At 43.0% G+C, this 24,910-nt stretch overlaps 1 protein-coding gene across 1 annotated transcript in view; it reads right to left on the bottom strand.

Moving 5' to 3' along the window:
* Positions 1-3,256: 3,256 nt before the first annotated feature.
* SLC1A2 (solute carrier family 1 member 2) overlaps positions 3,257-24,910 on the bottom strand; it is a 161,189-nt gene continuing 139,535 nt past the window's right edge. Inside the window, exons 8-11 of the mRNA XM_088459038.1 lie at positions 15,715-15,909; positions 14,490-14,624; positions 13,279-13,507; positions 3,257-3,850 (exon numbers count right to left, since the gene is read on the bottom strand). Coding sequence (XP_088315164.1) covers positions 3,782-3,850; positions 13,279-13,507; positions 14,490-14,624; positions 15,715-15,909 — 628 coding nt within the window. The 3' untranslated portion in view covers positions 3,257-3,781. The remainder of the gene's footprint in view (positions 3,851-13,278; positions 13,508-14,489; positions 14,625-15,714; positions 15,910-24,910) is intronic.

Consider the following 24,910-nt stretch of genomic DNA (forward strand, 5'->3'; position numbering starts at 1 on the left):
CAGGACGGGACAGTAGCAGAGAGAGGGGCAGGATGGGACAGTAGCAGAGAGAGGGGCAGGACGGGACAGTAGCAGAGAGAGGGGCAGGATGGGACAGTAGCAGAGAGAGGGGCAGGATGGGACAGTAGCAGAGAGAGGGGCAGGATGGGACAGTAGCAGAGAGAGGGGCAGGATGGGACAGTAGCACAGAGATGGGCAGGACGGGACAGTAGCACAGAGAGGGGCAGGACGGGACAGTAGCACAGAGAGGGCCAGGATGGGACAGTAGCAGAGAGAGGGGCAGGATGGGACAGTAGCAGAGAGAGGGGCAGGATGGGACAGTAGCACAGAGAGGGGCAGGACGGGACAGTAGCAGAGAGAGGGCCAGGATGGGACAGTAGCAGAGAGAGGGCCAGGATGGGACAGTAGCACAGAGAGGGCCAGGATTGGACAGTAGCAGAGAGAGGGGCAGGACGGGACAGTAGCAGAGAGAGGGGCAGGATGGGACAGCAGCAGAGAGAGGGGCAGGACGGGACAGTAGCACAGAGAGGGGCAGGATGGGACAGCAGCAGAGAGAGGGGCAGGACGGGACAGTAGCACAGAGAGGGGCAGGATGGGACAGCAGCAGAGAGAGGGGCAGGATGGGACAGTAGCACAGAGAGGGGTAGCAGAGCACGATACTAGGAAGAGGAGAATGTCAGAGTTGGTAGAGCGTGGTAAGCAGCAGTAGCATGCCAATGTGAACTTAGGGCGCTGTGTGGCATAATGTGATCTAGGGTGGAACATAAAATGTACAGCCACTGTGGAGAGTGGTTTCTCTCTAGAACAATGCGGTCACATTCAAAATGTTGCTCTGGGGCCCACAAAGTTCTAGTCATGCCCCTGGATGGGCTTTAATACTCTCAGACCCATAAATCGGGTTGAAACTTTTAAAGTATTTATTTTGAAGGACTCTAACTGACAGCTCTTAGGCCTTTGTAGTTGGGGACTTGTCACAGGAACACCTGAGGCTCAATGATTAGGGTGTTTGAGGTAGTGGCGTCTGATATGTCTGTGGCCGAGCCTTCCCCAGCAGTGTCACGGGCAATTACGGTAACTCAATCTGCCTGCATACATCCAGCGTGAACAATACAAGATCAGGCTTACAGGGAAATGATCGGCAATGTATATATTATTATATGTCGTGCAAATTAAGTATAAACTTTCATTTAAAAAATAAAAAAACAATAATTCATATTTTTTTCTTGTACATTTTCACATGCTGAACATGTTGCTGTTGCATGACAAGCTACACGGAACGTTTAATAAGCAGCAGGAGATTCATGAGAGATCAGGTATGGTTGAAAAAATATACAGTATCTGTTCTAGTGAAATAATCTGCGGCTTTAAATGAATATTAGTTTGGCAAAATATTTACAAAACATATTTTATGATCCTTTTTGTAGACGAGAACGGAACAGTGGTAAATGTTCATCTTCAAAAACATACTGCTAAATGCGCCAAAGAAAAGGAATGCAACTACCAGTGTCCGCGCCCTCTAACCTGGCACAGTGTCAGGGTGTTTATAGGGGGGCGAAAACCATTGGTCCCTTTAATAATATATTTGGTCCATTATTGTAAAGGCAAAGTCAGAAAAATTGTAAACTATATAACGCGATATATTATCTGACAGTCTGTATCTCATCTGTTAACATACAGTAATATTTTATAATGCGTTGTTGCCAACATCTCCTGTTGGCGTAGTCACCTGGAAGAGTTAATGAATTTGTGAATCATGAAAACCTTCTAAATGCGGCATTATCTCAGCGACAATGTATCTCTGTAATCCTGCACTATAATGTAGACCTTGGCAGTGATATCTTTAATATTTACTTTCAATTAGTGTGTGCTGTAGGTTACATAGATATTTGTGCTTTTTCTATTACTTTGTGCTTTAATTAAGACTCTGTAGAGTTTACACTGAACATACATCAGAGGTAGACAATCTGTGGCTCTCCACTGTGGAACTGCAAGTCCCAGCATGCTTGCTTTTGCATCTTAACAACAGCCGGAGAACCACAGGTCCCCGAGCCTGCCCTACTAAATATGCAATAATCCTTACATGACATATGGACCAACTGGCAATTTTATTATCCAGTCAAAACCCTATTCAGAGCTGTGCTTATGAAAGTACTGTAGGGCCTTTAACACCAATGTGCTTGTGCATTTGGCGCCTGTACATAAGGGAGGGGGTCGGGGTAAGTGTAATGTGTTGCAGGTTATTTCTGCATACTGCTCAATGTAGCATCACCTGTGATTTCTATATACAGCATCACTAATGCCTGTGCTGCCATGGGGACTCAGGTGCTGATCTAGTTGTCATGGAAACCGTCTCCAAGGTACCACTAGACCTTATCTACAGTACCCTGCAGGCACCAGGAGACATGACTGTGCAACACAGGTTGTCATGGTAACCATCTCCAGGGTACCACTAGGCCTATTCCATATTACCCTGCACCAGGAGAAGAGTCTGTGCTATATCATGGGACGGAGGGCCCGAGTCGCTGTGTACTCCGAAATCTCTTTATGAGACCCCCACAAAACAATTATAAATGTGCTTCCTATCAACATCATAGATAGCATTAGTATAACTATAAACCTACAGAAACCAAATGCACAGTCTAAACATCTTTCTCTTACTATAAAGCATTTGGTAGTTATTACTAACTGTACTCTATTACACTGCAGGTAAATTAAATTCATACAAAAGCCAGGATTGGTGGAAGGGTTGATTAAAGGTGGGGGGGGGCAAAATATTTAAATCCAGGTGTGTGCATACTCATTATAATAGCCTGTTTATAGCAGGAATATATATACCCCCTGAACTTTCATTAAAGCATAAAAATCATCAAATGTGCTGTAATAACCATCTTATTAATATGTAATAGGAATTGGCCTGCCCATTATCAGTAAACTCAAAACATTCCTTCATTTTGACTTAAAGCAAATGATGTTAATGATTTCATAGATAAAAAAAAAAAAAAAAGTCACATTTAAAGTATGTAACGTAAATGCCATCACAAAATATAAATGGATTAAAAAAATAAAAAGAATACAAAATAAAAAATATGCAAAATTTCAGAGACAGAACATAAGAAAAAAAAAACTTCACATTTTTCAGTAAAAAAAAAAAGACAACAAGAAAAAATGTAATGAACTATGCTGGACAGGTTAAATCCTATAAATACCTATAAAAGCCCCCCCCCCCCCCCCAAAGAAAAAAAATATATATATTCTTGGTAATTCTCCATTGCTGATTGTATATTAATATATTGTGCCAGGCCTACAGCAGGAAGACTGTGAAATGCAGACTGTTACTCTCTAACACATGATGATGTAACAGCCCAGTAGTATACACTGAATAAAGGTACTGGTTACTGGTTACTGAGTAATAAAAGTTATGTAATACCATAAATATGGACTGAATGTAGATCCTGACATAGAACATATACAAGACCAGCAAGTGAACGGAATGTAATGAATACTGTTCCGCAGACAGGACCCTTCCAAATGCTGCATGTTTTGTACCTGAGTCCTTATAACGAGTTGTCAGCTCATTCAAACATTCTCAACACCACAAGACCAAATCAGTCATTGGTCCAGTTTCCCCCATTTTGCATATTGCGAAACATAGATGTCCCAAAAGGTTTTCTGTGCTGTGACTGTAAGGGTTGATCTGGGTAAATGGGTTATGAATAGTCATACTGTACGCTAACACTCTTCACGACGACAGGCTGCGATGGCGGTTGGTGTTCCTGAGCTCCTACGCTTCCTGCTTCTCTTCCACGACAGCGTTGAAGTCTGCCGATTTGCTGTTGTTTGCCAGCGTTACCTGAAAATGATCACGGTTATGGTCTAGCTTGAAAAGAAAACAGTATAAACCCCTCAGATACTTGAGGTACGACCAACGTGCATGTTAGCTTTATAGGTGCTTGTGGAACTACAGTAAGAGAGGAAAAAACTAAAAGCAAATGTATAAAGAGTACTTGTGGCCTATCCACAGTGGAGGCAGCCATTTTGTGAGCCTATGGTCATGAGAACACCTTCTTAATCAGTTCCTTAGGACCAGTGCCTCATGAATATTGACCATTCGTCATAAATACAGTATTAACCATTCCTCATGAACATTTTCCATTCCAAGTAAAAATTGGCCAAGCCTCATGAATATCGACCATTCCTTATAAATATAGTGAATATTGTCCATTTATAGAGAATGCTGTCCATTCCTCATAAATATTGACCATTCCTCAGGAATATTAACCGTTCCTCATAATTATTGACCATTGCTCGTGAATATTGGCCATTCCTGATGAACATTGCCCATTCTTCATGAATATTGACCATTCCTCATGAATATTAGCCATTCCTCATAACTATTGACCATTAATCATGAATATTGACCATTTCTTATGAATATTGACCATTCCTCATGAATATTAGCCATTCCTCATGAATATTAGCCATTCCTCATGAATATTGACCATTCCTCATGAATATTAGCCATTCCTCATGTATATTGGCCATTCCTCATGAATATTGGCCATTCCTCATGTATATTGATCATCCTCATAATTATTGGTAGTAAAGTTCCTCAGTGATGCCATTGGTTCATGGCAGTTACTGCTCATGCATGCTTAAGCAAATAAAATGGCTGCCACTACTGATTGTAGGAGACAGGTGATCTTTAATATTAAAGGACAGCTAAACCTAAAATACAAGTTAATAAGAACAGGATCTGTGGTAAATGTTGTATAACCTACTGCAGTATAATCGGACAGATCCAGTTGCTCAGAGTACAGATCATATATTGTTCTTCCCTTCCTGTTTCTTGGGTCCCAGCTGGCCAGCACATTTGCTGACAGAGCTCATTTTTCTTTACAGATTTTCCCAATCAAATCTAATACTATCAAATTTTGTTTGATAATCGTTTTGCAGGTCACTCACTTTATTGGACTATCTTGGTAGTTTTGTCTAAAATTGGCCTGCACGCATTATTAATAGATGATACAGATCAGTGGCCACTCCAGTCATGGGGCTACAGGGCAGCCCATAGCTCAAATAGGGGAGACACACCAACCGTCACCCCAAAAGCTGCCCAACATCACTGGCCGGGACTCGGCAGTTGGTGTGTCTCTCCTGCTGCAGCCCCACCCCTGGAGCCTCATGGAGTCAATAACATCAAACTTGTATTTAGGGTTAGTGGTCCTTTAGTTTGCGAGCTTAGAGTTTGGCAAAGCGATTTGCTAGTTGTTTCGAAATTGAGCCGGTGGAGATCATGCAAATTGTCAATAGAGATTTCGTCACTTGCAGCTTGTGTCATCGTGTCTTTCCAAAGCCATGGGTGGAAATGTGCACAGCTTTCATACTCTAATGCAATGTGTAGAATTGTACCTTATTGTCCTTAAGAATCAGTAAGCATCCTCAGGTATGCCGGACGCTGGTCTCTCGGGGTAGGTAAAATGGCAGGCATCGAGATCTCGACACCCGTCATTTAACACTTGTCGGGATTAAGCAGTCAGGAAGCCAGCGGATGGCATTGCATCCACTGGCTTCCCGACTGCTTCCCATCCATGGTAGAGGGTTTCTGCAGCCTAAATGTGGCCTCGGGAACTGTTGCAAATATTTTGGTACTTGGCAGGGCAGTGGCTCTAATGCCAGGAGGAGATGTGAATTGGCATCGATACAATACTTTCTTGCAACTAAATAAATGGCTAGATCAATACTACATTATATCTAATAAACAAAATGGCCATAATAATTAAATACTGGTTGATTATTTTCAGCCCAAACCATTACTGGAAATATTAACTATTTCAGAATTTGCTTCTTATCCGCGGCGGACAGCGGTCTTGTTGAACACCAGGAACAAGGGCAGGCGCCCTGGAGATGTGGTTGAGATAGGACTGCATAAAGCACTGTGCTTGGCTCATGAATATCATACTCCCTATAAGTTATTCTTATATCTCTGGATATGCACAAAAAGGACATAAGATAATTTCACTATGATCATGGCCGACCAAATTCTTCTGAAGATGTGTACTGTAAAGGGAACACTTTAAATAAATGAGTCCAGGCAGATGCCGTTTCTAAATCCCGAAAAAACCATTAGGCTTTTCCACCAAACCATTAATACAAGAATGCAAGGACCCCGATAGTTATCTTGTCTTGTAAACAATACTCTATTTTGGCTGGTTAGTATATTGTAAAAATATATATGGGCCAATCACCCAGTTTAAAATTAGATTTATTAAACATAAAAGCTTAGTCAAATCTGCATATGAGACACTTAAAGAAAGGGAACCGAAGAGACGAAACGTGAAGCATTGAATAAAACTTCATATCAGCTTTGACTCATCATGATCAAACATGTTGGCCGGGCCCTATAGGATGTCCCAACAGCAGGGTTTGCCCGATTGGCCCGGGCTTATTGCAGGGCAAAGCCTACTGGCTATGTAGGCACCAATGACATCGCTACAGGCCTGGATTACTGTACTCCATTTTTATTTTATTTGATAAATGGAGGGGAAATGAGGCTCCCAATCAGTGTTTTACCTATGGCACCATGTGTGGTCTTCATCGTGATCTGCATCACTCAGACATGAAGCACAGTTATAGCAGCCATTTTGTAAGGTGATTTTCCTGAGTTGCGAGAACATGTCTCTAGGAATTCTCATTGGTTCACCTGACAAAATGGCTGCCTTCTCTAAGTGTGACAGGAATTGTGAATAAGCAGAAACAAAATAATTAGCCTCAAACAAAAATACATTGCTTACATGTTACCTTCTGAGGCATTAACGGAAAAAGGCGCAGTAAAATGGGATGCAAGTGACCCTAGACAGGGAGGGAAGAAATTACTTTTCCCCTGGCCTGCTTGAGGGTTTGGTAGTGTCAGATTATAATGTGGGAACCACATGGGGCCAACAGTTCTGGCTCTAGGGGACAAAGACTGTGCAAACAAATAGCTTCCTATTGGGCAGAGCAGACCCCCACCCCTCCAGGCACAATGTAGAGGGGGTTCAAGAAACTGGTGTAGTGGGACTCAGATTTTCCTCATGTGTATTATAATAACTAATTAAATGGCAAACAGTGGGCCTGATTCATTACGAATCTCAACTGCGATTGCAATAGCAATTACGCACGCATTCTCACTGCGATAGTATACTAATCCACTGCGATCGCTAAGCCATCGCAGCACAACATAAGGACGCCCACTTTACCTTACACACATCCATAATCCTTAGCAAGACTGTGAAACCATCAGTAACATCGAGCACCATCGCAGCCTCACGTACACTTGCACAAGCTCTGACCTTACTCAGGAATTGCTAAACTCGTCGCACGCAGTGAGTACACAAGCTGCGTACGGCATCGCAGTGGATAATCTATACACGGCCCTGCAACAGCGTTCAAACGCACTGACATGCCTGCGTTACGCCGATCTCCAATTAATCACTTTGCGATGGGTCTGCGTAGCCACTGCGATTGCAGTCCCGATCGTTTGCGCACTTACAGAACGCAACAATCGGCAGATTGCGTGCGTAGTCGAAGTTGCGATCCTTGCTGAATCAGGCTCAGAGAACGTAGAATTGTAGCAAGCTTATGCCTCCCCCAGTCATATCCAATCAAATGCAAAGGATAAACTGGGGTTCACCGTAGTAACCAACAGGAGAGCTGTTTTCATTTTCTGCACTAGAAGAAAATGGGTAGCAAGAATTTAATTGGTTGCTAAAATAAGAGAAGTGATAGATTTCTGAGTCTTTTTGGGAGCTAACAATTCACAGTCTAAGGAAATTGCAAGATGAATCTATACCATGCAGACAGAAAGCAGGCAGCAATCACAGACAGTAACCACATGCAGACAGAAAGCAGGCAAGCAGGCAGCAATCACAGACAGTAACCACATGCAGACAGAAAGCAGGCAAGCAGGCAGCAATCACAGACAGTAACCACATGCAGACAGAAAGCAGGCAGCAATCACAGACAGTAACCACATGCAGAAGGCTCCGCAGAATCACACGTGCCCAAAGCGGACTCCTTAAGTGAGGGGGCGACGCAGGCAGCAGGGTCTAGCAAAGAATATTTTAATGTGTTTAAAAAAAACAAAACAAAAAAATAAAAACAGCTGCTTTGATGGATTAACCGGGTGGCGATAAATCATGTACAGTACAAAACAAACACAACTGGGTCACACACAACATTCTCTAACTGCGTTTCTATTGCCTTTTCATGTCAGTGGGATCTGGAGCATTGTGGAGTTTATACAAATACACATTGATGAAATGCTAAATGTATCACTACAACAGCTTAGTGTAAGATTGCTCGTTATGTAGGACTTCTGCACATGGCCGATTCCATTACATGTGGCCAGCTTTCCAGGCGTTGTGTGGGGTGAAAATGACTCGCACAGCTATCTTTTATTACTCTGCATTTACACACGTGTTACATGTTACCTAATTTGGTAATATAGATACAAATTTGTGCAAGTAGGGGATATGCTAGTGGGGGATGTGCAAATTACAGGGGCACCTCAGTCTACATTGTATAGAACACCTAAAAGACAGATCTCATTTTATATTAATATCCTCTAACGCAGTCCTCCTCAAACTTGGTCCTCAGGACCCCACACAGGTCACGTTTTCCAGGTCACCCCGCAGGAGCACAGGTGTAGTCATTACTCAGTGAGCCATTTTAAAAGATCCACAGGTGGAGCAAATGATTTCACTTGTGATTCTGTGAGGAGACCTGGAAAACATGCACTCTTTGGGGTCCTAAGGACAGAGTTTGGGAACCTGTGCTCTAACATATAATGAGATAATTTGCTTCATTTTATACTGCTGTCCCAGGCAGGGCCGTACTGGGGCTGTAGATCAGCCCTGGCAGTCCGCAATGTGTCAGGGAGGGTGTGCCGCGAGTCACGGGGGCCTGGCCACGCAGCATGCCCCCGTTTCTTCCCGGCTGAGCAGTGCGCACCAGCCCATCACTGCCACCAACCCCTTCTGCCTGAGCTCACATAATGAATCCGGTGGTGGTGGATGGAGGTCGGGGACACTTCCTCCCTCCTCGAGCTGGCTCTGAGGCCATCGGCCCTTCTGGCAAAAGGCACCTCAGTGGGACTTACAGTTAGGCTGCGGGAGGGGGGAGGTTAGGCTCCAGACAGGTGGGGGTTAGGTTCAGGAACCCCTGGGGGAAGGTTAGCGTTAGCCACTAAGGGGGGAGGATTAGGGTTAGTCACTAAGGGGGGAGGATTAGGTTTAGGCACTTACCGGGAGGGTTAGGGTTAGGCACTTACCGGGAGGATTAGGGTTAGGGTGTGGGGAAGGGAGGGTTAGTGTTATGATTCAAAAAAGGAGAGATAGGGGGTAAATAGGACAGGGGAACATTACTTACAGTTCCCATGTCGAGATTCGAACCATCGGGATGCCGCTGTCAGTGTACTGACATGCTGGCATCTCCTCCGTCGGTATTTCATACCAATTCCGGTAACCAGAAGCACTGGGAGGGGACAAGGACTGACGGCGGTAGAGTATGGTGGAACGGTGGAGCTTCTGACCTGTTCAGCCATGCACGGCACACCAAAGACAGAGTGAAGGCAACCTGACATGCAAGAGGTTCCCAAAAGCAGTCCTCAAGGCTCCCCAACATTTCCGGTTTTAGAGATATCCATGGCTGAGCACAGATGGTTTAATCAAATCGACTGAGGTTAATTAAATTAAATCACTAATTAAATCACCTGTGGTCAAGCATGGATATCCTTAAAACCTGGACTGACAGGGTGCCTTGAGGACCGAGTTTGGGAACCTCTGACATGATGCTTCAGGCTCACAAACTGGAGCTTTAACCTACGCTGATGAATAGAAATATGTATTTTTCCGATGGGCTGGCAGGGATTAGCTTTTTGCAACTTCTTGTCCAAAGCTGCTACTTTTTAGAACTGACCCAAGATGGGAGAAACTATCATTTTGTTCCTGTTCCATTTTTTTGGTCAACTTGGATCCTCATGAACAATCTGTTATATTTTTCCTAACTTTTATTTTTGCTAAGTATTTATTATGTCTGCAGACATGTCAAAAAGTTGTTGGGTGTTTTAGTGAGGGAGCAGTGCATGATTGTCTAACACCTCCGGCTGAGGCCTCTGGGGGTGGGGGGGAGGGAATTTGTGGTTATGGGAACACTATTATGTAGCAATTCTATAAAGAGGAGACTAGCACTCTACAGCCATGTCTTACCTGACACGCTAAGGTCCCCGCAGTGAACACAACACTCAGAGACACGACTGGTACTCGACACGGTGGAATGACTGTACATGTGAGAGCAGTGGGAACATGGAAACATGACAATATGCACCAACATTTCAAAATAAAACATCCCTCCCATCCTTTAGAGAACTGGAAGGGAAATACATGCATTACAAAAAAAAAAGAATACAAAGTAACAATGACAAGATGAGCATACAAAAGAAAAATATACAAAACGATATCATGGACTCATTTTAGCCATTCTACCCCAAATATAATACATCATTTCCAGGCAGGAACCAGAGAGAATAAAATGGCTCCTGGCAGAGTAGTTAAAGTGCACCAGTTGCCTGGACTCAGTTTTGAGGGCCGAACCAGTGTCCAGCCTATCAAGTCGCTAGAAACTAGTGACATCATCGAGGCTTCAGGCGCAAAACTCAGTCACTTTAGTTCCTAGTGAATCATTAGGCTACATCCTGGCGCACAGTGATTAGCCCACACATTGGCAGTTTCCATTGTACGTAGGTGCCAATTAAGTTCCATATTAGCTATATTTTCTACAAAATTACGTTGGCATCTCAATAACCCCTTTGCTGTAGGAGAGGTTGGCATTAAACTGTCCGTCAACAGGTTATAGACCCCCTCGACCAGCAAAAAAGGCACAAAGTTATAATAGTAGAGGTACTCTAAGTGCTGGGCATACATCTGCATGTCAAGGACAGCTCACGTGCTACAATGTATCATGGAAAAGCTCTTGTTATGTTCCCTAGCGGTACATTTGTAAAACCCAAATAAAAATGCAAATATTACAATGTAAGAAACCCAGTTATGTGTATTTTCCTGGCAAATATGTCCTGATGTCTCTCTGTGAACAATTCACATTTTTATATTCATGAAACCATCTGCGGATAGAGGGCCTGATTCAGAGCTGAACGCTCTGACCAGAGCGCTCGCTCTGAATCAGGGCCCTCCTACCTGTTTTTGGAGCGCCCTCATGGACGCTCGCATAGCTGTGGGTTACCACCCACAGCTTATGCGAGCGTCCATGATGATGGACCATCGGGCATGCGACGAGACCCTGCGGTAGGGTCTCGCTGCCGCAAGCCCAGGAGTGCTTTTGGCTCTATCAGAGCCAAAAGCACTCCCACTGACATCACTAGTGATGTCAGTGGGGCCGGCCCCAGACGGTAGGCGTTCCCATGGGAACGCCTCCGTCTGGCCGCCACGCCCCCGGCACGCCCTCCAAGGGGGGCGTGCTGTCAGTAACCATCGACAGCATGCCCCCTTTGGTGCGAGACCCCGAGCGACGTATTTCTCGTCGCTCGCCGGGTCTCGCGCATGCGCACGACGGAGCTCCCTCTGTCGTGCGCATGCGCATTCGCCAAACATCGACCCGTTTGCGAGCGAACTTCCCTCGCGAGCCGGTCTGAATGACCCCCAGAGATCTGCTAAACGGTCACTACTGTAACCGCGCTAATTTGCATTACTTTTTAGCACAATGAATATATTTGTCACTAATAGATACATTGTTTTTTTTATTTTTTTGTATTATATTGAATTACAAAAAAATGCGATACGTTCGGCATCCCGGCAGTCGTGATGCCGACACTGTCGGGATGCCGACACTGTCGGGATTCTGACCGCTTGGATCCCATACCAAACCCCCCAAAAATAGCACGGGGGCCGTCTTTGCAACACTTTGATAATTGTTTACCAAATTTATGTAGCACCAAGTGTGCGGGCTGTGAGCCTCAGTAGGCAAACATTCGGTAGGCATACAAATGCATGTGCTTATACCACACGGGAAGAGAGACGGCACTTGTGTACATATCTAATGCTTCATTACATTATATCGTTAGTACGCAATATAATGTTATGAAGCATAATAAACATAAAAGAGATTTACGCCTTCACACTCTTAAATGTGAAAGCCTCATTTTCCTTAAGAAGTGTTTGTATTCGATTTTTTCAAGATAAGTGACAGCATTGTCTGGCTGTAAATAAACACATAAAACTGATGTACTCCAGGCAGACTCCCAGTTGCTACCACTTAAAAAAATGTCCTAATCTTAAGAGAAAAATGGCTGTATTAAATTGCAGTACAGTAATAAAAAAATAAAATATTTCACTAATCACAAAACACTTTAAAATACTGATAAATGTAAAAAATGCTAAAATAGTCTTGGTGGAAATTGCTACTAAAACCTTATCGGATATATTTACTAAAGGTCGATTTTAGTCGATTTTGATCGATTAAAAAAAAATCGATCAATATCGATGGTGTGTTTCTGGGGCATTTATTTACTAACAGGCAATTTTTTTTATTTTTAAGTGTTAATAAATGTATGATTTAGCCCAAGACACACAACATCGATTTTAAACTGATCTCAATCGATTAAAATCAACCTTTAGTCAATGTACCCCATAGGCTCAACCAATATGTCAACATATTTGCATATCGGCAACGCACACGTAATAGATAATGCCTATACAAACTATATAACAAATGAGTATTGATTTTTTTTTAAGCTTCTGCATTATGTTATTAAAATCAAAAACAAATATATCCCTTTGCTTCAAACGAGCATTCAATTATCATTAAATAGTAAAATATCTAAAAAGTACACAACAGAGATGTAATACATGAACTATAGCAGCAGTTAATATATAAAAAAAAATAATTATTAGCACGGAGTGCTTTTAATACTGTCTGATGCCATCAATTCTATCAGCACTCGCCAGTTTTCCTGGATTGTCCTACTTCCCCAAACACGAATCCGAGACTTTAGGATGCATTGCTTCCTAAAGTCTATTCCATGATACATTGCAGCAATCTGAGAGAACACTCAATGTTAGTACCGTCACAGTAGCCCTCCGAGGCTGGGCCAGTATATTGGGGGTGACCTGGCCTGTTGTAAATGTAACGACACTACGATAATACAACTGAAAATACAGTGCATGCAGATGCAGGAGACGAGCATGCAGTTTATATACAGGTCTCGATATCCATAAAGGTCAACGGTACCTTGCAGTCGTCGACTACCACAGAATTGTGCGCAGCGTAAATGCATTGGTTGGAGTTATTCTCCCTGTGGTTTTTCATGTCGTCGTAAATGGACAGAGTCTTGGTCATTTCCGTTTCCTGCTGTGCATGCTGCTTGTCCAGATTGTCCAGTTCTGCCTTCGATAAATGGTAGACTATGCCAGCGCCGAAGGAGTCGCCCACCACGTTGACTGAAGTCCTCATACGGTCCCTTGGGAAGAGCAGAGAAAGGAGTCATCAGCGCTGTAGTACATACAGATGAAGTGGAGGCGACCATTTTGTGTGCTGTGAAAACAAGGCCGGTGTATGCGCCCTGGGCACCCTAGGGTGGCCCCCACCTTGCTTCTTAGCTAGTGTGGAGAATGGGCAGGGTAGTATCTTCCATTCCTGCGAGCGTGGCGCTTTGTTACGCCATCGAGCGCCACACTCTTCGCCCATTGCTAATATGGGGGCAGTGGCTTTGGTCGCTTCATGTCAGTATTTGATGCTCAGTAGCACTAGGGACCTCATTCAGAGTCGGTCGAAGCGGCCGCACAGTCGTACGCCACCGATGTTCGCTATACTGCGCATGCGTAAAGTTCGCAATGCGCGTGCGCAAACTAGCCGCTACGATCAGAAATTTCTCTCTCCTTGAACACAGCCAGGTCGGTAGTTTGAGTGACATATTGAGGCGTTTATGGGTGGTAACAGGGGAAGGTGCTTGAAAACGGGAGAGTGGAGATCCGAACGCAGGCGTGCCTCATTATGCGAATGGCGTTTTATGGGAGTGCATACGGATTATGGGAGTGCATAATTAACAAAGTAGCGTCATGGCACATGTGACATGGGAGGTTTTTACACTGACATGATCGTAGAGCTTAAGAGAGAGTATGGTCAACCTTAAGCTCTACGACCAGTTCCGATGGTTCCCGATTAATCCTTATATGCCCGGAGATGATGTGCAATGCGTACGAGAAGGGGGCGTATTTTTTTGTCTTCCGACCGCTTCCTCCCCTTGGTCGGCCAACTACCGATCCGAACTCACGGACGCAACTTGCGAGGGAATCATTTGAATATCCGGCCCCTTTTTCCGTACGACCGTGCAGCCGCTTCGACCGACTCTGAATGAGGTCCTATATGCTTCCTGTGGGAAATTACACTAAGCAATGGCAGTATGCCCATTGACGACCCTCTCGCAGCATTATCATACTTACAGAAGCCAGTCCACAGCGACGAGCAGGCTGATGTCCTGGGTGGGCAGCCCCACAGCTGTCAGGATCAGAAGCATGGTGACCAGACCTGCACTGGGGATACTGGCTGCTCCCACGCTGGCCAACGTGGCCGTCAAACTTAGAAACAATGGATGGAAGAAAAAAAAAAGAAGAGTGAAACGAGTACGATCCCTACTAAACCGTTATATAATCCCCAAGAGCTAATCCTGCTTCTGACAGGGCAGGAGAGGACAATACAGAACCCAGGGCGGAGAACCTCATGTATACTGTATGTTGGGGATGGGGGTAGTGGGGAATTGTTACTAAAACTTGAATACCAAACATTGGGTCTGTTTCAGAGGTAGATGCAGTGACGATGTAGGATGCAGTGAGCTAAAGCCACACTGCGCGCACGGAAATGGGTTTGAGACAGCGATCACACCAGGATTCTTTTTCACATAGTGAGTGACAGATACTATAAGAAAAGTTATTTTGCCTCTGACTCAGAATCAACTCCATGATGTCTAAGGGGTTAACCATGTCTGACAATGTTGGACAAAGCACAGATAAGCTATGCTCTAGGCCAGTGGTGTCAAACTCGGGCCCTTCAGCTTTTGTGGGACTACATATCCCAGCATGCCCTGCCACAGTTTTAGCATTCCCTAATAGCAAAACTGTGGCACTGCATGCTGGGATGTGTAGTTTGACACCACTGCTCTAGACATTGATGCATCTAGGTCAGGGGTGGGGAACCTTTTTTCTGCCGAGGGCCATTTTGATATATATAACATTATTTGCGGGCCCGGTGCAGGCTACGCCCCCTCCATGTGATGTCACATGGGGGTGGGGTCACAATCGCCAGTGAGTACAGCAATGCCCAGAGCATCCAGAGGATGCTCCGGGGAGCTGTAAGGGCAGTGGTGTGACCATCTAAAGTGCCAAAAGGATGCCCCAGGTGGCACTGCTGCATAGATTCTGGCTGCAGTGTGCCATTATAGGTCCCTGCTATCCAGATGAGGCTAGCAGAAAAAAGCTCAGAGGGCCAGACCAAATGATTCCAAGGGCCTTATACGGCCCCCGAGCCTGAGGTTCCCCATCCCTAATCTAGGTACACGCATCAGCTCTGTCCAGCTGATATAATAGTATTTGTGAAAAGCACACATTGAAAAATCAAAATGTACTAAAAACCGTATCTGTGAAATGTCCTGTTCTGTGTCCACTTCCTCACCTCACTGTCACTATCTGTCCACCGTCCAGCACCACTCCGTTCATCTGGGCGATGAAGATGGCCGCCACAGCCTCGTATAGAGCCGTCCCATCCATGTTGATTGTGGCCCCAACGGGGAGCACGAAACGCGTTACCCTTTTGTCAATGCCCAGATTTTCCTCCAGACAGCGGAAGGTGACAGGCAGCGTCCCCGCGCTGCAACAAAAAAACAGCCTGGCTTCATGTATTGCCTCCTTAAAGTGACAAAATTAATTGATTTCAATAATTAGTTACACAGAATGTACAACGCATTTGTACACGCCTCAGTGACATCACTAGTTCCTAGCGAACATAAAGGCTGAATGTACATTGGTTAATCCCACCGACACAGTTCTTCCACAGAGTGTAAACAGGTGCACGTTAATACACTTATAATTCATATCAAGGAGAGTGTCAACACCAACATTAGATTCGTTAAATCACAAGGCAATTCCATCCCTTCACTTATAAATAACAATGTCCCTTGTACGTTTTACAGCCATGAGAGCTGTGCAGCATAGGAGATGCTGCTGTAACGAGGTACAGAAAGGGACTAACCACCAGCCAACGGATAGGAAGCAGCTGTCACATCATATATTTTAATACCTTCCCATCCATAACATGACATGTGCAAGCCAGGACGTGCCACACACGTGGACGAGTATGTGAAGATAGATGTTTTAAGCGCAGGGAAAGGATTTGCAGGTCACTCTTATTAATCTTCCGAATTGAAACCAGTCTGTACAAATGATTTACATTACCAGAATGAAAAAACCCCAACAACATGTTTTACAGGCTTTAAAGGCTGGAAAAATCACCTGTGAACACCGACCATGAAATTAAATTTGTTATAAGATGGGGAAAGAGTGAAGCTCTTGTGGTAAACAATGGGCCAGGGAGGGGAAGTCTTCTGTTGTTGCCAAGTAAAATTAACACATTAACTTCCAGGCATCTGCAAAATATCATTCATGTCGGATTACTGCACTAATAGTCACCAGAGTTAATAGCTCAGTAGGGAACGTCTTAAAGCAGGGTGCGAGGTCAGAGATTGGGCCTAGCGATATGCTGCTGTGTGTTATTCCCAAATGCCACTCACGGCGGGGTAGGCAGTGGCCTTGTGTGAACCTCTAAAAACCTCTACAGCTAGAAGTACTGTATTATGTTATTTATTTATTACCAGTTATTTATATAGCACACACATATTCCGCAGACCTTTAAAGAGAATATTTGGCTACTCACATCAGTCCCTGTCCCAGTAGATCTTACAGTCTATATTTCCTACCACATGCTCACACACATACACATCCGCTAAGGTTAATTTTTGTTGGAAGCCAATTGACCTACCAGTATATTTTTGGAGTTACTAAAATACCAACACCCCAAACACACCATCTTACTAATATGCCAACACACTACCCACACCATTTTACTAGTATACCATCATCCCAACCACACCATCTTACTAATATGCCAACACACTACCCACACCATCTTACTAATATACCATCATCCCAACCACAACATCTTACTAATATACCAACACACTACCCACACCATCTTACTAGTATACCATCATCCCAACCACACCATCTTACTAATGTACCATCATCCCAACCACACCATCTTACTAATATACCAACACCTCAACCACACCATCTTACTAATATACTGTACCCACACCCCAACCACACCATCTTAATAATAAACCAACACCCCAACTACACCATCTTACTAATACACTAACACACAAACCACACCATCTTAATAACATACCATCATCCCAATCACACCATTTTACTATAACATCACCCCAACCACACCATCTTACTACTATACCAACAGCCCAACTACACCATCTTACTAATATACGAAAACCCCAACCACACCATCTTACTCATATACCATCATCATAAACCAAACCATCTTACTACTATACCAACACCCCAAAAACACCATCTTACTAATATACCAACACTCCAACCACACCATCTTACTAATATACCATCATCCCAACCACACCATCTTACTACTATACCAACACCCCAACAACACCATCTTACTAATACACTAACAACCCAACCACACCATCTTACTAATATACCAACACACTAACCACACCATCTTACTACTATACCCACACCCAACAACATCATCTTACTAATATGCCACCACCCCAACCACACCATTTTACTAATATACCAACACCCCAACCACACCATCTTACTAATATACCATCATCCCAACCACACCACTTACTAGTATACCATCATCCGAAACCACATCATCTTACTAATATACCAACACCCCAACCACACCATCTTACTAATATGCCAACACACTACCCACACCATCTTACTAATATACCATCATCCCAACCACACCATCTTACTAATATACCAACACCTCAACCACACCATCTTACTAATATACTGTACCAATACCCCAGCCACACCATCTTACTAATATACCAACACACTAACCACACCATCTTACTACTATACCAACACCCCAACCAGACCATCTTAATAATATACCATCATCATAAACCAAACCATCTTGCTACTATACCAATACCCCAAAAACACCATCTTACTAATATACCAACACCCCAACCACACCATCTTACTAATATACCATCATCCCAACCACACCATCTTACTACTATACCAACACCCCAACAACACCATCTTACTAATACACTAACAACCCAACCACACCATCTTACTAATATACCAACACACTAACCACACCATCTTACTACTATACCCACACCCAACAACATCATCTTACTAATATGCCACCACCCCAACCACACCATCTTACTAATATACCAACACCCCAACCACACCATCTTACTAATATACCATCATCCCAACCACACCATCTTACTACTATACCAACACCCCAACAACACCATCTTACTAATACACTAACAACCCAACCACACCATCTTACTAATATACCAACACACTAACCACACCATCTTACTACTATACCCACACCCAACAACATCATCTTACTAATATGCCACCACCCCAACCACACCATCTTACTAATATACCAACACCCCAACCACACCATCTTACTAATATACCATCATCCCAACCACACCATCTTACTAGTATACCATCATCCCAACCACATCATCTTACTAATATACCAACACCCCAACCACACCATCTTACTAATATGCCAACACACTACCCACACCATCTTACTAATATACCATCATCCCAACCACACCATCTTATTAATATACCAACACACTACCCACACCATCTTACTAATATACCATCATCCCAACCACACCATCTTACTAATATACCAACACACTACCCACACCATCTTACTAGTATACCATCATCCCAACCACACCATCTTACTAATATACCATCATCCCAACCACACCATCTTACTAATATACCAACACCTCAACCACACCATCTTACTAATATACTGTACCAATACCCCAGCCACACCATCTTACTAATATACCAACACACTAACCACACCATCTTACTACTATACCAACACCCCAACCAGACCATCTTAATAATATACCATCATCCCAACCACACCATCTTACTAATATACTAACACCTCAACCAGACCAATTTACTAATATCCAACACTCCAACCACACCATCTTACTAATATACCATCATCCCAACCACACCATCTTACTAATATACCAACACCACAAACACACCATCTTACTAATATACCCACACCCAACTAGACCATCTTACTAATATGCCACCACCCCAACCACACCATCTTACTAATATACCAACACCCCAACCACACCATCTTACTAATATACCATCAACCCAACCACACCATCTTACTAATATACCATCATCCCAACCACATCATCTTACTAATATACCAACACCCCAACCACACCATCTTACTAATATGCCAACACACTACCCACACCATCTTACTAATATACCATCATCCCAACCAAACCATGTTACTAATATACCAACACACTACCCACACCATCTTACTAATATACCATCATCCCAACCACACCATCTTACTAATATACCAACACACTACCCACACCATCTTACTAATATACCATCATCCCAACCACACCATCTTACTAATATACCATCATCCCAACCACACCATCTTACTAATATACCAACACCTCAACCACACCATCTTACTAATATACTGTACCAATACCCCAACCACACCATCTTACTAATATACCAAAACCCCAACCACACCATCTTACTAATATACCATCATCCCAACCAAACCAACTTACTACTATACTAACACCCCAACAACACCATCTTACTAATATACCAACTCCCCAACAACACCATCTTACTAAAATACCAACACCACAACCACACCATCTTACTAATATACCAAAACCCCAACCACACCATCTTACTAATATACCATCATCATAAACCAAACCATCTTACTACTATACCAACACCCCAACAACACCATCTTACTAATATACCAACACGCCAACCATACCATCTTACTAATATACCATCATCCCAACCACACCATCTTACTACTATACCAACACCCCAACAACACCATCTTACTAATACACTAACAACCCAACCACACCATATTACTAATATACCAACACACTAACCACACCATCTTACTACTATACCAACACCCCAACCAGACCATCTTAATAATATACCATCATCCCAACCACACCATCTTACTAATATACTAACACCTCAACCAGACCAATTTACTAATATCCAAAACTCCAACCACACCATCTTACTAATATACCATCATCCCAACCACACCATCTTACTAATATACCAACACCACAAACACACCGTCTTACTAATATACCCACACCCAACTAGACCATCTTACTAATATGCCACCACCCCAACCACACCATCTTTCTAATATACCAACACCCCAACCACACCATCTTACTAATATACCATCATCCCAACCACACCATCTTACTAGTATACCATCATCCCAACCACATCATCTTACTAATATACCAACACCCCAACCACACCATCTTACTAATATGCCAACACACTACCCACACCATCTTACTAATATACCAACACACTACCCGCACCATCTTACTAGTATACCGTCATCCCAACCACACCATCTTACTAATATACCATCATCCCAACCACACCATCTTACTAATATACCAACACCCCAACCACACCATCTTACTAATATACCATCATCCCAACCACACCATCTTACTAATATACCAACACACTACCCGCACCATCTTACTAGTATACCGTCATCCCAACCACACCATCTTACTAATATACCATCATCCCAACCACACCATCTTACTAATATACCAACACCTCAACCACACCATCTTACTAATATACTGTACCAATACCCCAACCACACCATCTTACTAATATACCAAAACCCCAACCACACCATCTTACTAATATACCATCATCCCAACCAAACCATCTTACTACTATACCAACACCCCAACAACACCATCTTACTAATATACCAACACCCCAACAACACCATCTTACTAATATACCAACACCCCAACAACACCATCTTACTAATATACCAACACCCCAACCACACCATCTTACTAATATACCATCATCCCAACCACACCATCTTACTACTATACCAACACCCCAACAACACCATCTTACTAATGCACTAACAACCCAACCACACCATCTTACCAATATACCATCATCCCAACCACACCATCTTACTACTATACCAACACCCCAACAACACCATCTTACTAATACACTAACAACCCAACCACACCATCTTACTAATATACCAACACACTAACCACACCATCTTACTACTATACCAACACCCCAACCAGACCATCTTACTAATTTACCATCATCCCAACCACACCATCTTACTAATATACTAACACCTCAACCAGACCAATTTACTAATATCCAACACTCCAACCACACCATCTTACTAATATACCATCATCCCAACCACACCATCTTACTAATATACCAACACCACAAACACACCATCTTACTAATATACCCACACCCAACTAGACCATCTTACTAATATGCCACCACCCCAACCACACCATCTTACTAATATACCAACACCCCAACCACACCATCTTACTAATATACCATCAACCCAACCACACCATCTTACTAATATACCATCATCCCAACCACATCATCTTACTAATATACCAACACCCCAACCACACCATCTTACTAATATGCCAACACACTACCCACACCATCTTACTAATATACCATCATCCCAACCAAACCATGTTACTAATATACCAACACACTACCCACACCATCTTACTAATATACCATCATCCCAACCACACCATCTTACTAATATACCAACACACTACCCACACCATCTTACTAATATACCATCATCCCAACCACACCATCTTACTAATATACCATCATCCCAACCACACCATCTTACTAATATACCAACACCTCAACCACACCATCTTACTAATATACTGTACCAATACCCCAACCACACCATCTTACTAATATACCAAAACCCCAACCACACCATCTTACTAATATACCATCATCCCAACCAAACCAACTTACTACTATACTAACACCCCAACAACACCATCTTACTAATATACCAACTCCCCAACAACACCATCTTACTAAAATACCAACACCACAACCACACCATCTTACTAATATACCAAAACCCCAACCACACCATCTTACTAATATACCATCATCATAAACCAAACCATCTTACTACTATACCAACACCCCAACAACACCATCTTACTAATATACCAACACGCCAACCATACCATCTTACTAATATACCATCATCCCAACCACACCATCTTACTACTATACCAACACCCCAACAACACCATCTTACTAATACACTAACAACCCAACCACACCATATTACTAATATACCAACACACTAACCACACCATCTTACTACTATACCAACACCCCAACCAGACCATCTTAATAATATACCATCATCCCAACCACACCATCTTACTAATATACTAACACCTCAACCAGACCAATTTACTAATATCCAAAACTCCAACCACACCATCTTACTAATATACCATCATCCCAACCACACCATCTTACTAATATACCAACACCACAAACACACCATCTTACTAATATACCCACACCCAACTAGACCATCTTACTAATATGCCACCACCCCAACCACACCATCTTTCTAATATACCAACACCCCAACCACACCATCTTACTAATATACCATCATCCCAACCACACCATCTTACTAGTATACCATCATCCCAACCACATCATCTTACTAATATACCAACACCCCAACCACACCATCTTACTAATATGCCAACACACTACCCACACCATCTTACTAATATACCATCATCCCAACCACACCATCTTACTAATATACCAACACACTACCCGCACCATCTTACTAGTATACCGTCATCCCAACCACACCATCTTACTAATATACCATCATCCCAACCACACCATCTTACTAATATACCAACACCTCAACCACACCATCTTACTAATATACTGTACCAATACCCCAACCACACCATCTTACTAATATACCAAAACCCCAACCACACCATCTTACTAATATACCATCATCCCAACCAAACCATCTTACTACTATACCAACACCCCAACAACACCATCTTACTAATATACCAACACCCCAACAACACCATCTTACTAATATACCAACACCCCAACCACACCATCTTACTAATATACCATCATCCCAACCACACCATCTTACTACTATACCAACACCTCAACAACACCATCTTACTAATGCACTAACAACCCAACCACACCATCTTACCAATATACCATCATCCCAACCACACCATCTTACTACTATACCAACACCCCAACAACACCATCTTACTAATACACTAACAACCCAACCACACCATCTTACTAATATACCAACACACTAACCACACCATCTTACTACTATACCAACACCCCAACCAGACCATCTTACTAATTTACCATCATCCCAACCACACCATCTTACTAATATACTAACACCTCAACCAGACCAATTTACTAATATCCAACACTCCAACCACACCATCTTACTAATATACCATCATCCCAACCACACCATCTTACTAATATACCCACACCCCAACTAGACCATCTTACTAATATGCCACCATCCCAACCACACCATCTTACTAATATACCAACACCCCAACCACACCATCTTACTAATATACCATCATCCTAACCACACCATCTTACTAGTATACCATCATCCTAACCACACCATCTTACTAATATACCAAAACCCCAACCACACCATCTTACTAATATACTGTACCAACACCCCAACCACACCATCTTAATAATAAACCAACACCCCAACTACACCATCTTACTAATACACTAACACCCCAACCACACCATCTTAATAACATACCATCATCCCAACCACACCATCTTACTATAACAACACCCCAACCACACCATCTTATTAATACACTAACACCCCAAGCACTGTATATTACTAATATACCATCATCCCAACCATACCATCTTACTAATATACCAAAACCCCAACCACACCATCTTACTAATATACCATCATCCAAACCACACCATCTTACTACTATACCAACACCCCAACAACACCATCTTACTAATACACTAACAACCCAACCACACCATCTTACTAATATCCAACACTCCAACCACACCATCTTACTAATATACCATCATCCTAACCACACCATCTTACTAATATACCAACACCCCAACCAGACCATCTTACTAATATATCATCATCCCAACCATACCATCTAACTAATATGCCACCATCCCAACCACACCATCTTACTAATATACCAACACTCCAACCACACCATCTTACTGATATACCATCATCCTAACCACTCCATCTTACTAATATACCAACACCCCAACCACTCCATCTTACTAATATACCAACACCACAACCACACCATCTTACTAATATACCAAAACCCCAACCACACCATATTACTGATATATTGTACCAACACCCAACCACACCATCTTACTAATATATTGTACCAACACCCAACCACACCATCTTACTAATATGCCACCACCCCAACCACACCATCTTACTAATATACCAACACCCCAACCACACC

Source organism: Taudactylus pleione, unplaced genomic scaffold, assembly GCF_031769625.1.
Source record: "Taudactylus pleione unplaced genomic scaffold, aTauple2 ptg000887l, whole genome shotgun sequence".
Classification (NCBI taxonomy): Eukaryota; Metazoa; Chordata; class Amphibia; order Anura; family Myobatrachidae; genus Taudactylus; species Taudactylus pleione.